The sequence below is a fragment of the Carlito syrichta genome, unplaced genomic scaffold (assembly GCF_000164805.1).
Source record: "Carlito syrichta isolate Samal-C Ts95f unplaced genomic scaffold, Tarsius_syrichta-2.0.1 Scaffold301892, whole genome shotgun sequence".
Taxonomy (NCBI): domain Eukaryota; kingdom Metazoa; phylum Chordata; class Mammalia; order Primates; family Tarsiidae; genus Carlito; species Carlito syrichta.
In genome coordinates, this window is record NW_007245988.1 from 309,099 (window position 1) to 320,580 (window position 11,482).

The 11,482-nt window shown below is 36.0% G+C and overlaps 1 protein-coding gene across 5 annotated transcripts in view; it reads left to right on the top strand.

The window, feature by feature from the left end:
- MON2 (MON2 homolog, regulator of endosome-to-Golgi trafficking) overlaps positions 1–11,482 on the top strand; it is a 107,834-nt gene that overhangs the window by 55,497 nt on the left and 40,855 nt on the right. For 4 of the 5 annotated variants that reach the window (XM_021711170.1, XM_021711168.1, XM_021711169.1 and 1 more), the window contains 4 exons: positions 3,216–3,317; positions 4,402–4,512; positions 6,594–6,769; positions 9,288–9,450. In XM_021711170.1, coding sequence (XP_021566845.1) covers positions 3,216–3,317; positions 4,402–4,512; positions 6,594–6,769; positions 9,288–9,450 — 552 coding nt within the window. Of the gene's footprint in view, positions 1–3,215; positions 3,318–4,218; positions 4,222–4,401; positions 4,513–6,593; positions 6,770–9,287; positions 9,451–11,482 lie in introns of all 5 variants that reach the window. The other variant, XM_008055613.2, reaches the window with a different exon arrangement.

The following is an 11,482-nucleotide window of genomic DNA, read 5'->3' on the forward strand; positions in this document are numbered from 1 at the left end:
TTCATAAATTGTCATGATAATTCTTGTAATTACAATTTATTAGTGGAGTAATATAAGATTTAAATTAAAGAATATTTGTCTCAGTTTCTCTTGCCTTCATTGGGATGGAAAATAAGGAGCTAATCATTTCTTTCTAAAGGTAATGATTCTCCTTACCTTGAAAATTAAAAATTTTTTGTTCATTTGTTAGATGAATAGCACATTACTTTTGAATGTTGACATTCAAGAACATTTCTTTCTATACTAATTAAAATGCATTTTCTGTCATACTTGGAAAGCACGGAAAAAGTTGGACTTATTTATATCTCAAAGTAATTATTTAAAATAGAATGCTTTCTATATTTTAAAATGAATAAATATAGTTTGGCTATTTACAAATAAGTGAAAATAATCAAGAATATGATTTAAAATGTGTAATTTGATAGCATCTAACTGTAGGGTCCAAAATTATGTTGTCTGCTTAGTCCTTGATTATAATTCTGTGCACTTTGGCTTGTCATCTTGGCTCATGTGACTTACTTAAAGATTGGTGAAGAACGTCTTATTTGGGCATAGTTTCATATACTATAGTACATAGTTAGATAATTATATAAAACTTCAGGTGTTTGAAAATATGTATTATAGTTCTAAATCAAGGTAAGGAAAATATGAGATACAGTCAATGTCTTGATTTCTTGAAGAATCCTGCATCTTTAAAATTAATTCTTAACATAAAACTGTAATATTTTTAATAAAGTGCCTCAGTGAAATCTAAGCCGTCTTATATAGTAATGTCTTGAATGTATATATCTTTCAACAAGCACTGTATGCTTGCCATGTGTATACAGTGTCTGCTAGGAGAAATACAGGAAACATGAGACCTCTGCTTTCACAGAGCGTGTAACAACTTGGCTCATTGGTTAGGTGACAGGTAAGGAGGTACAAGAGTCTAAATAAGTATAAGCATTAAGTGATATGAGACTTATTCTCTGAATTTTTAGTTCCTTGTTACATAAGATATTCTTTGTACTTATTTCTGTTAAGATGAATTAAGATTGATCAAGATGAACCAGTGTAATTGGAGTAGTGTATTGAAGAAATTGTGGGATTTAGGTAGGAAAGGGCAGGTTCATAGAAATCAAAGGAGAAAAATGTTACCAGAAATAACGGTCAATGAGAAAAACTAAGGAGACTTGATGATTAATAGTTTACTGTTAACCTTGAAGAGGACAATTTCAAGAGAGTATTAGAAGCAGATGTGATTTTTAAGGAAGGCTTGAAGGGAACAAGTGTTGAGAAAATGGATATACTGAGTGAAATGAAGATAATTTCTTTGAGAATGGATTCACATGTCTCCATTAAGGATTAATTTTGTAAAGTGGAGTTGTAAATATGTGGTGGAAGTTAAAACTTTATACAAATATTCAAGTCTAAACTTTATGAAAATATTCAATATAAACTTCAGAAAATATTTCTAGATGGAAGCTATAAAAAGTTTGTTAGTCAGTTGTGTCATCTACAAAGATTATTATAACTATGCAGATATTAAAATAAGTAGAAAAAATCTAGATTATTTAAAGAACAGAAGATCTATCAATATCAACTGTTCTGAATGAGTTAAATATTCCAGGAATTAAAAACAGCTGGTGGACATTGGGTGCTTACTTTATGCCAAGCCAGGTTCTATGGTAGTATTCCCTTTTTAAAGATGAAAATAGCTTAAAAGTGACCTGCCTGAGGCAACCTACTTAGTAATTTGTAGAGCTTGAATTTGAACTCACTTAGGTCTCATTCCGAAGTTCTATTCTTAAACACTGTACTAACTTTTGGTGTGCATCAAAGTCAGCTCTGAAATTTTTTAAAAATACAAGTAGTATTGAGAGCTCATTCTAGGCTTCCTGGTAAGAGTCTTCAGGTGTGAGGCCTGGATATATGCATATTCTTTTAGGTGCTACACATAATTCTTGTGTACATCCTAGTTAAAATTAGAAGCGGGGAGAAGAGAGTGTGGAAGTAACACCACCAGGCTACATTTTGGGGGGACTTATTATGTGCCAGGCACTTTCTAATATGAGGTAGTTTCTGTATTATTATTATTTTCATTTTATAGAATTTAAAAGTAAAAATATTAGTAGAAGTGGTAACTTACCCAAGATTGCATATAGCTATTAAGTGGTAGAGTTGAGCTGAAATCCCAGACAGTCAAAACTTAGCAGACATCAGTCATAGCCATTATACCTTATTGTCTCTAGAATCTTTAATTTTTCTACCACCAAAACTTTTTGGGTGCCTATAACATTAGCATATGCAGTAAGGGTCACAACTGACTCATATTTGTCTTAAAACTCCAACATATTTCATTCACTGGCTTCTACTAGAAAGAAAAGATACTATCAAACATTTCCATATTAGATTTTTATCAGCACTGTATAAACGCTAAGAAGGTAAGATCATAACAAATCTTTTTCTTTAAAAATTATTAAATTATTCCCATAATTTGCTTTTTATTTCAGTTGCCTTGTCTTTTGTCTAATGCAATGTCTCTGTTTTAAATAACAGCCATCCATCAGAAAATACCTATGGCTTTCATCAGCTGAATTTACATTTAAACATGTTTTACTACATTAATATTGAATTCGCGATAGTTGCCCTTTGACCTTTTCTGAAACCACTCTTATGACACATGGACAGGGTATTCTAATTTAGCAGTGTATGATGTATCCCGATTTCCTCTCTAGTTGTTGATATGCCATTGACTGTAGAGAACTGTTTGTCTTGTCTCTTCTGTTAGCATCAGAAACTGACAGCTCTGAACTCTGCCATACTCTTAATGTCATATTTTTTCCCCTGATCTCTGTTGTCTTCTTTTTCCAAACTTTCTGACATTCACACAGAAAGCCTGGATATTTCAAGACTTTGCTGACAAGAGTATTTCTTTCCGTCTGATCAGAGAACTAGGCATTCTATGTGTTTAGTATAATTTTTGGATATTTACCCTTTCCCTATTAAAGCCTTTCCTTCCTAACCAAATTTTCCAATGAGGCGCTCTTCTGGATGCGTAAGGGTGGCCGAAAGGCTTGTCTCATGATAGTGAGGTTTTGTATATTTATTGTTAACTTTATACTAACTAATCATTTTAATTTCAGTCATACTTTTCAGAGTATTCTCAGCTGTATTTACAGTTAAAGTACTCAACATTCTCCTTATAATATCAAAATACAATGTTTTCTCCATAGGAACCATCTCTTTTTGCTGTTGCCAAATTGTTAGAAACTGGTCTAGTTAATATGCACCGAATAGAAATTTTATGGAGACCTCTAACTGGCCATCTACTGGAGGTAAGCTCTCTTTCTTAAATATTAATACATAATTTTTAAATCAAGACTTACACATAGAACTAATGATTCCCAATAGCCTTTGAAGAATCAGCATTAGCTACCTGTCCCCCCGGCCCCCCCCAACCTGGTACTTATGTCTGCATATTTTATAAAGAACTAAAGTTGTAAAGGAGTAGGTTGCTTTTATTGGTGAAATTTTAAAGTGAGAAATATCAGTGAAACCAGCTGTTAGCTTGGTGACACCTCCCCCTCCCCCGTTTTTTTCTTTTTCTTTTTTCTTTCTTGAGCCTCCTTAGTTTCAGGTAGTTCTGAAACTTCAAGATGACTAGGGCGTAGAGTTAGTAGTAAATGCTGCTCATGGACAGTTATTGTTATGATTATGAGATAGCTTTATACAAAGGGAAAAACCTGTCTGGTGTCACTGGGTATAGGTAATGCTGGGGAATTCTATCTGTCATATGCATGTTGGGGTGATTCTTGACGATTAGATGCTGCTTAAGAACCATCTGCTTCAGTCAGTGTGCGTGTTCGTGCCCAGTGTGGGTCTGGGTTACCATGCTCATTTTATGTTATTTTAGAAACCTGAGAAAGGTATTATTCTTAGTAAGAAAAACAGATGTACATGAGCTTAATTTTTTTTCCATTTTGATGGGATTGTTTTTATGACTGCTTAAAGGACATATGCAGATTTCTTCATTATTGGACAGTCTCATCAAATGGCAACAAATAAAGTTGTTTTTAAATCTCAACAAATTATTTGTCTGTGAGAGTATCTGTTTGCTTCTTTGGTTGACTCTGATGACATAACACTTACTTTGATGAAATCCTTTCTTTTCTGTGACTTGTTTTAGTTTCATCTTTTTTTCTTCTGTCTCTCTTTGCTTCCTCTTGCCTTACTCAGAAGGTAAGCTTGCTTACATTTCGGATATGGTTTTGTTCCCAACTCTCATTGAACATTTGATATTATTTTTTAAATGTGAAAAAACCCAGAAAATGTGACATTTCAGTTTCTTTTCTCACATTGATGTGTAGCTTAAGTATACGAATTAAACATTTAATTTTTGTTTGTTGTCTGTACCTTCAGGTCTGCCAGCATCCAAACTCACGAATGAGAGAGTGGGGAGCAGAAGCTTTAACTTCACTTATCAAGGCAGGATTAACATTTAACCATGATCCTCCACTTTCACAAAACCAGGTAAAAAAAAAAAACACCAAAAATCCTTATCTTTTTTTTTTTTTTAGAAGAATACTTAATGTAAAATGACCGCCCTGCATTTGCGACTTTTCTTAATTTATCAAGTACATGATATTTTAAGAGTGGGGTTTTAACTTAATATTCTATTTTATATGTAGGCCCTGGAGCTCTTGTATAGAGGGTGAGATTTTTAGGATTGTCTTTATAAAAAACACCTTGCGGGCTAAGCTCGGTGGCTCAGCCTGTCATCCCAGCACTTTGGGAGGCCAAGGTGAGAGGATTGCCTGAGCCTGAGGGTTCAAGACCAGCCTGGGCAACTTAGTGAGACCTTGTCTCTACAATAAATCACAAAAACTAGCTGGGCATGGTGGTATGTGTCTGTAGTTTCAGCTACTTGGAAGTCTGAGGCAGAAGGATCACCTGAGCATAGCAGGTTGAGGTTGCGGTGGCCATGAGTGTGCCACTGCACTCCAGCCTGGGTGACAAGAATGAGACTCCAACTCCAAAAAAAAAAAGAAACCAAAACACCTTGCGCATGACAGATAGCTAGATACCCAGAATTGGTCTCCCAGTGTCTGTGTTTTCTTCTTCATGCCATGCCAGGGCATTGTTGGGGCCCTCTGTTGCTTTGGTCCTTACCTGTCTCTGATTTTTTTTTCTCACTCTCCTTAGATGAGTAGAAAACAGGTGGCAGAAGAAGTGAGCACAATGAAATAGATTTTTATTTTTAAATAATTTTAAATAATTTTATGCTTCTAGAGTTTACTTTTGCCATGAATTATTCGTCCTGACTGTCTTTATTGTTCATTTATATCTTACACAGTTTTTAAAAGTCTACCAAAATTTTACTGTTTCAGGACCGAGCAGGAATGAGGCATTTATTTTATTTTTATTTGTATAAAAAAGACTGCTTTAATAGAGGAAATCTAGTAACAACAAAGAACAGAGCAAAGTTATTGCTAGAGAAGCCGCCTAGAGCCCCTTGTGTCCCACTGTGTTGTTGCCAAGGAAAGAGGGGTGTGTGCCACTGCCTGACATGAGCACAGAACCCAGGATTTGGGCCTCAGTGCTAACTTAGATTTAGCATGAGCTTACTTGTTTATTTGTTGCATTTTTGTTGTGAAATAGTATATATATGCAAAGAAGTACATAAAAATGGATGCAGTTTAATCGAAAAATTATGAAACAAATAACCAGGCAATTGCTGTCAGACCAAGATACATAGAAAACTTCCTCTCTCTAGAGGCTCCTGTGAGGCCCTTGCCCTTCCCACCCTCCTTGCTCCTATGTCTTGGTTGTGGTTATAATCAAGAAATGAGGCATTTGATAACCATTCTCATTACCCTCATCAATCCTATTGTATGAGAATTGTATTCCGCAAATTTAGTTAACACATAGTTATTGAGTACAACTCTTGGAATAGAATGAAAAGACAGTAAAGCTCTTTTTAGAACTTATTTTTCAGTGATTTCATATTGTCTTTCTACTACAATTTAGGTTTCTTTTTAAAAGGGAAACTCTTTTTTATTAATTTTAGTATTCTCATTGTCCCCTGCTGCCTAGTGAGAGCTTGGTAAATGTTCAGTAAGTGAACAAAATAAATGAAAGAAGAAAGTTAAAAGCGAAGGAAATGTTTTGGGGTGCTGCAGTGGGTAGAACAGTGCTGCTTTTATTCTCTAACACGTTTTTTGGTTAATGTCATCTTTGCTAATGTCTGCAGTATTCATTCATTTTTAGGAATATTATAACTGCTATTATATCACACTTGAGAATCTCAAATTTAAATACAGATGATACACATTAATAAGTAAAGGTAAGGTAAACTACCCACTTTCCCAATATCCAAAATCTTGAAGATTGATGTTTTTTCTCTTATTTGAAAATAGAGATAAATGACTAAATAAACCTTTAATGATTGCTGTTTCAGAAATCATATTTAATGTTTAATTTAGTAAAAAAAAAGAAAATTCTGTTAACCAGAGTAGTCTGAGTGGAGGTGAATTTAAAGTTCAAAAGCAACAGCAAAACATTTCTGTCTTTTTGGGTTTCTCTTCCTAATTGGTTTCTTGCCCTCTTTTCAGAGGCTGCAGTTGCTTTTATTGAACCCGTTAAAGGAGATGTCCAATATTAACCATCCAGATATTCGACTCAAGCAATTAGAGTGTGTGTTGCAGATTCTACAGAGTCAGGGAGACAGTCTTGGGCCTGGATGGCCATTAGTGCTTGGAGTAATGGGAGCAATCAGAAATGATCAAGGGTAAGTGCGTAAAATGAGCATCCCAAAGGGGTAGAGGAAGAAAGGGAACCCATTCTGTAGTCTTGTAGCTGTGCTAACTTTTTATGTATGTCCCTCCTGTTTAAGCCTAATATCTATAATAGTTTTTCTTAAGCTATAGGGTTTATAGGGAATTTTTAGGAATCACTTTTGTCTTGGCAGGATAGAAGAACTGCTGTTTATTTGACATTTATATAAGAATACATGTTTCTTGCTTGTAATAAGATAAACCAATCTGACAAATTTTATAACACATCCAAAGATTGGGCTGTTTTGTTTTGTTAAAATATAGTATTTGCTAAGATGTGAAAGAGTGTTTAGGGTTTGACCTCCCTGTATATATTAGGAAGTCTAAAAAATTGATTTAAAATTACCTTCTCATTAATTTGGTTATAAGCATTTGTTTCTGTTCCTAGTGTATTCCAAGTACTATACTTGATAGTTATTCTGATTTAAGGTAAATAGTTCCTACCTAGAAGTAGAATCCTAGTAAAAATAAGTACAATCATGTGCTGAGTTACATTTCAATCAATAGACCACTTGTACAGTGTGGGAGCCATAAGATTGTACCATATTTTTACTGTACCTTTTCTATGTTTTGATATATTTCAGTACACGAGTGCTTATTATTATGTTATAGTTGCCTACAGTATTTATTACTGTAGATAACAAGCTGGGCAGGGTTTTAGCTTGGAGCAATAGGCTGCACCCTACAGCCTAGGTAGTGGAGTAGGCTGTACCATCTCGGTTTGTGGAAGTATGACAGAATCGCCTAACGACACATTTCTCAGAACAGTTCCCCATTGTTAGGCAACACGTGACTGTAGTTTATAATGCCACAAAAAAAGAGGGCTCCTGTGGGAGGGGAGCTAGAATTATGAAGGCCCTTAAGTGCTTTTATAAGTGATTTGGATTTATCCTGAATTCATTTGGGAGGCATTTAAAGCAGAGGAATGATGTAATCAGTTGTATATTTGACAGATTTCCCTGTGACATCAGGGTAGAGGGGAGGTGGGAAATGAGAGCCCTACAGGTGATCACTAGAAATGAGAGGAGATAGGCTGGGCTCAGCGGCTCAGCCTGTAATCCCAGCACTTTGGGAGGCCGAGGTGAGTGGATTGCCTGAGCCCGCTGGTTCGAGACCTGCCTGGGCAACTTGGCAAGACCTCCTCTCTACAATAAATCAAAAACTAGCCGGGAGTGGTAGCGCACACCTGTAGTTCCAGCTACTTGGAAGGCTGAGGCGGAAGGATCGCCGGGGCCCAGCAGGTCAAGGCTGTGGTGGCCGGGAGTGGCCACTGCACTCCAGTCTGGGTGACAGAGTGAGACTCCAACTCAAAAAAAAAGAAATGAGAGGAGATAGGTTTGAGCTACTTACCAGATTGTGTGTAAGGGCAGAAGGAGAAACAGCAATCTGGAAGGACTCCCAGATTCTGACTTAGGCAGTTGAAGGGGTGGTAGCAGCATTAACTAAATAGGGATACAGAAGGAGAGCATGTTTGGAAGGAAAGTATGGATTTGTCCAGTTTACCATAGGATATTGCAGTGGAGATATTTAGCAGACGTTTTTTATATTTGTCTGTAATTCTGCAGTAAGACTCACACTGTCTTGTTTTGGTGGCCAGTTTGGGAGTTTTAGATGACTGAGATGCTTGAAACTATTGTGAAAAATTCGTTTTTCTTAAATATTCACAGTAATATATTTCCTTATATACTATAGATATTGAAATGATTAAATTGAAAAGAGATCAGCTTAGGTCAAACTTAAGTTTCTTCTCCCAACCTACACTATAATGTGTAAAATAGGGCATTGTTGTTAGGATGAAATGAATAAATACACATAAAATACTTAGGAAGTATGTGATATACTAAGCACTCAATAAGTGTTAGCTTTTATGATTGCTATTTTCATTTTTACTATTAGAATCTTTTTCCCAAGCCAAGTACTTCTTATTCTCTTTATTTTAAATTCACGACTTATTCTTTTTTCACAGACTAGATGTAGGTTTTAAATTTCTTTGGAGATTTAATAAGGTATAGTATAGATATAGAAGAATGAGGAGTTTGTTTTCATTCACTGAATAAATCGCATGCACTGGCGTGTACTGGGCACTGTCCTAGGTACTGGGGATACGGTAGAGAGAAGTTTCTGCAGTGGATTTTCCCCTGCTCATTCTGTGTCTAAGTTTTTTTTTGGTTAGTTGATATGAAGTACAGATAGAAATAATACGGCATTAATACTTATTTTCTCCTCCTTTTTAAAATATGCTGTTTTTCTTATTGCCTGCAAGGTTCTTTCTTTATTTTTGTTCATTTGTTTCAGTAAGTGAATCTTTTTTACATTTATGTAAATGTTGAAGTACTATTTGATCTATTATTCAGGAAGATTTTCTTGTTCAATTTCTAAAATAAAATTTTGCTTGGTTTAAATTATTGTAAGATATGTATTTGTACCCATTTCTTTTCATTGCATCAGAATGCATTTCTCTTATGCTTTCAGAGAATCCTTGATACGAACTGCATTCCAGTGTCTTCAGTTGGTTGTGACAGATTTTCTACCAACAATGCCTTGCACTTGCCTGCAGATAGTTGTAGATGTTGCAGGTAGCTTTGGTCTTCATAACCAAGAACTTAATATTAGCTTAACTTCAATAGGTTTATTGGTAAGTATCAGTGCCCTTCTTATAGAATATTTAACATATATTATATATAGTATACTTCAGAAATCACTGTTAAGCAGTTGGGAGTGAATGCTAAGCAAATAACTTTTAGCTCAATGGGAATTGTTTAAATAACTTTTAGGTACCAAACTTACATCTTTCATGAAGGGGTAAATAACATCACTTGAGACAGAATTTATTAATAGCAGAATATTTGGAATAATTTTCATACGTTGAGCTGAAGTTTGGCTTTTACAAGGTTTGTCATGAGAGGATTTAGTAAATTAATAATATACATAAGGGAGCTCTTTAGTTGACTTTAGTGTAAAGGTTAATTGACTTTAAATATTACTTCAGTAGCAACATTTTTATGCAATACTTACTTAGTGAATAAAGCTTCCGTAAGAGGCTTGCCTTTTGCATAGTCCTGCCATCTGTCAGCACTGCCCTGTCAGCTGCTAGGAGATGGTACATAATAGTGGAAGAGCCTTGGCTCTAGAGCCAGGTTTACGTGCATTTCTATTCTGTTGGACTCCTGTTAACTGTGAAATGAGTGGCCTCTTGAGCCTCATGTTTTGCATCTTGAATATAGAAATATAGGCTTACCTTGGAGATATTATGGATTTGGTTCTAGACCATCACAGTAAAGTGACTATCGCAATAAAGTGAATCTTGCAATAAAGCAAGTCACATGAATGTTTTGGTTTCCCAATGCCTATAAAACTTATGTTTATACTACACTGTAGTCTATCAAGTGTTTCAATAGCATTATATCTTTAAAAATGTACATTTGTTAAATTTAAAATACTTTATAGCTAAAAATTGCTAAAGATCATTCTAGCTTTCAATGAGTTGTGAGGTGTAATCTTTCTGCTGGTGAGCATCTTTCCTCGATATTGATGATGCTGACTGATCAGGATGGTGGTTGCTGAAGGCTAGGGTGGCTTTGGCAATTTCTTAAAATAAAACAACAATGAGCCGGGTTCGGTGGCTCAGCCTGTAATCCCGCGCCATGGGAGGCTGAGGTGAGTGGATTACCTGAGCCCGCGGGTTCGAGACCCACCTGGGCAACTTGGTGAGACCTCATCTCTACAATAAATCAAAAAGTTAGCCAGGCATGGTAGCGCGCACCTGTAGTTCCGGCAACTTGAAAGGCTGAGGCAGAAGGATCGCCGGAGCCCAGCAGGTCGAGGCTGCAGTGCCAGGAGCGGCCACTGCCCTCCAGTCTGGGCAACAGAGTAAGACTCCAACTCAAAAAAAAAAGCAACAATGAAATCTACTACATTGATTGACTCTTCCTTTCCTGAATGATTCCTCTCTAACATGAGATGCTGTTCAATAGCATTTTACCCACAATAGAACTTCTTTCAAAATTGGAGTCAGTCCTCTCAAACCCTGCTACTGCTTTATCAATTACATTTATGGAATATTCTGAATCTTTTTTTATTATTATAAAGATGTGGGGTATAATTCAGGGTTAAATATGCAAATGTCGATTATGCAGGTACCCTTGTTGATGAGGTATGCCCCTCCCTCACCTGACAGTTTCCCATTACTGCCAATCCCTTTCTTATAGTATTGTTGTTCAAGGTCCGCTTATGAGTGAGAGAACATATGATACTCTATTCTTTGTTTCTGTGATAGATCACTGAGTATGACTGACTCCAAATCCATACAAGTTGCTGAGAAGTCCATATGTTTGTCTTTCTTTATGGCTGCATAATATTCCATTGTGTATATATACTACATTTTTTTAATCCAGTTCAGCTTCAATGGGCAACACGATTGGTTCCATGTTTTTGCTGTTGTAAATAGAGCTGCAACAAACATACATGTGCAGGTTTCTTTTTTGTAGAATGATTTGAGTTCCTCCGGGTATATTCCCAATAGAGTTATTCTAAATCTTTTAATGTTATTTTTTAAATATTCACAGAGGCTGGACGTGGTGGCTCATGCCTGTAATCCCAGTACTTTGGGAGGCTGAGATGAGAGGATTGCCTGAGCCCATGGGTTCGAGACCAGCCTGGGCAACTTG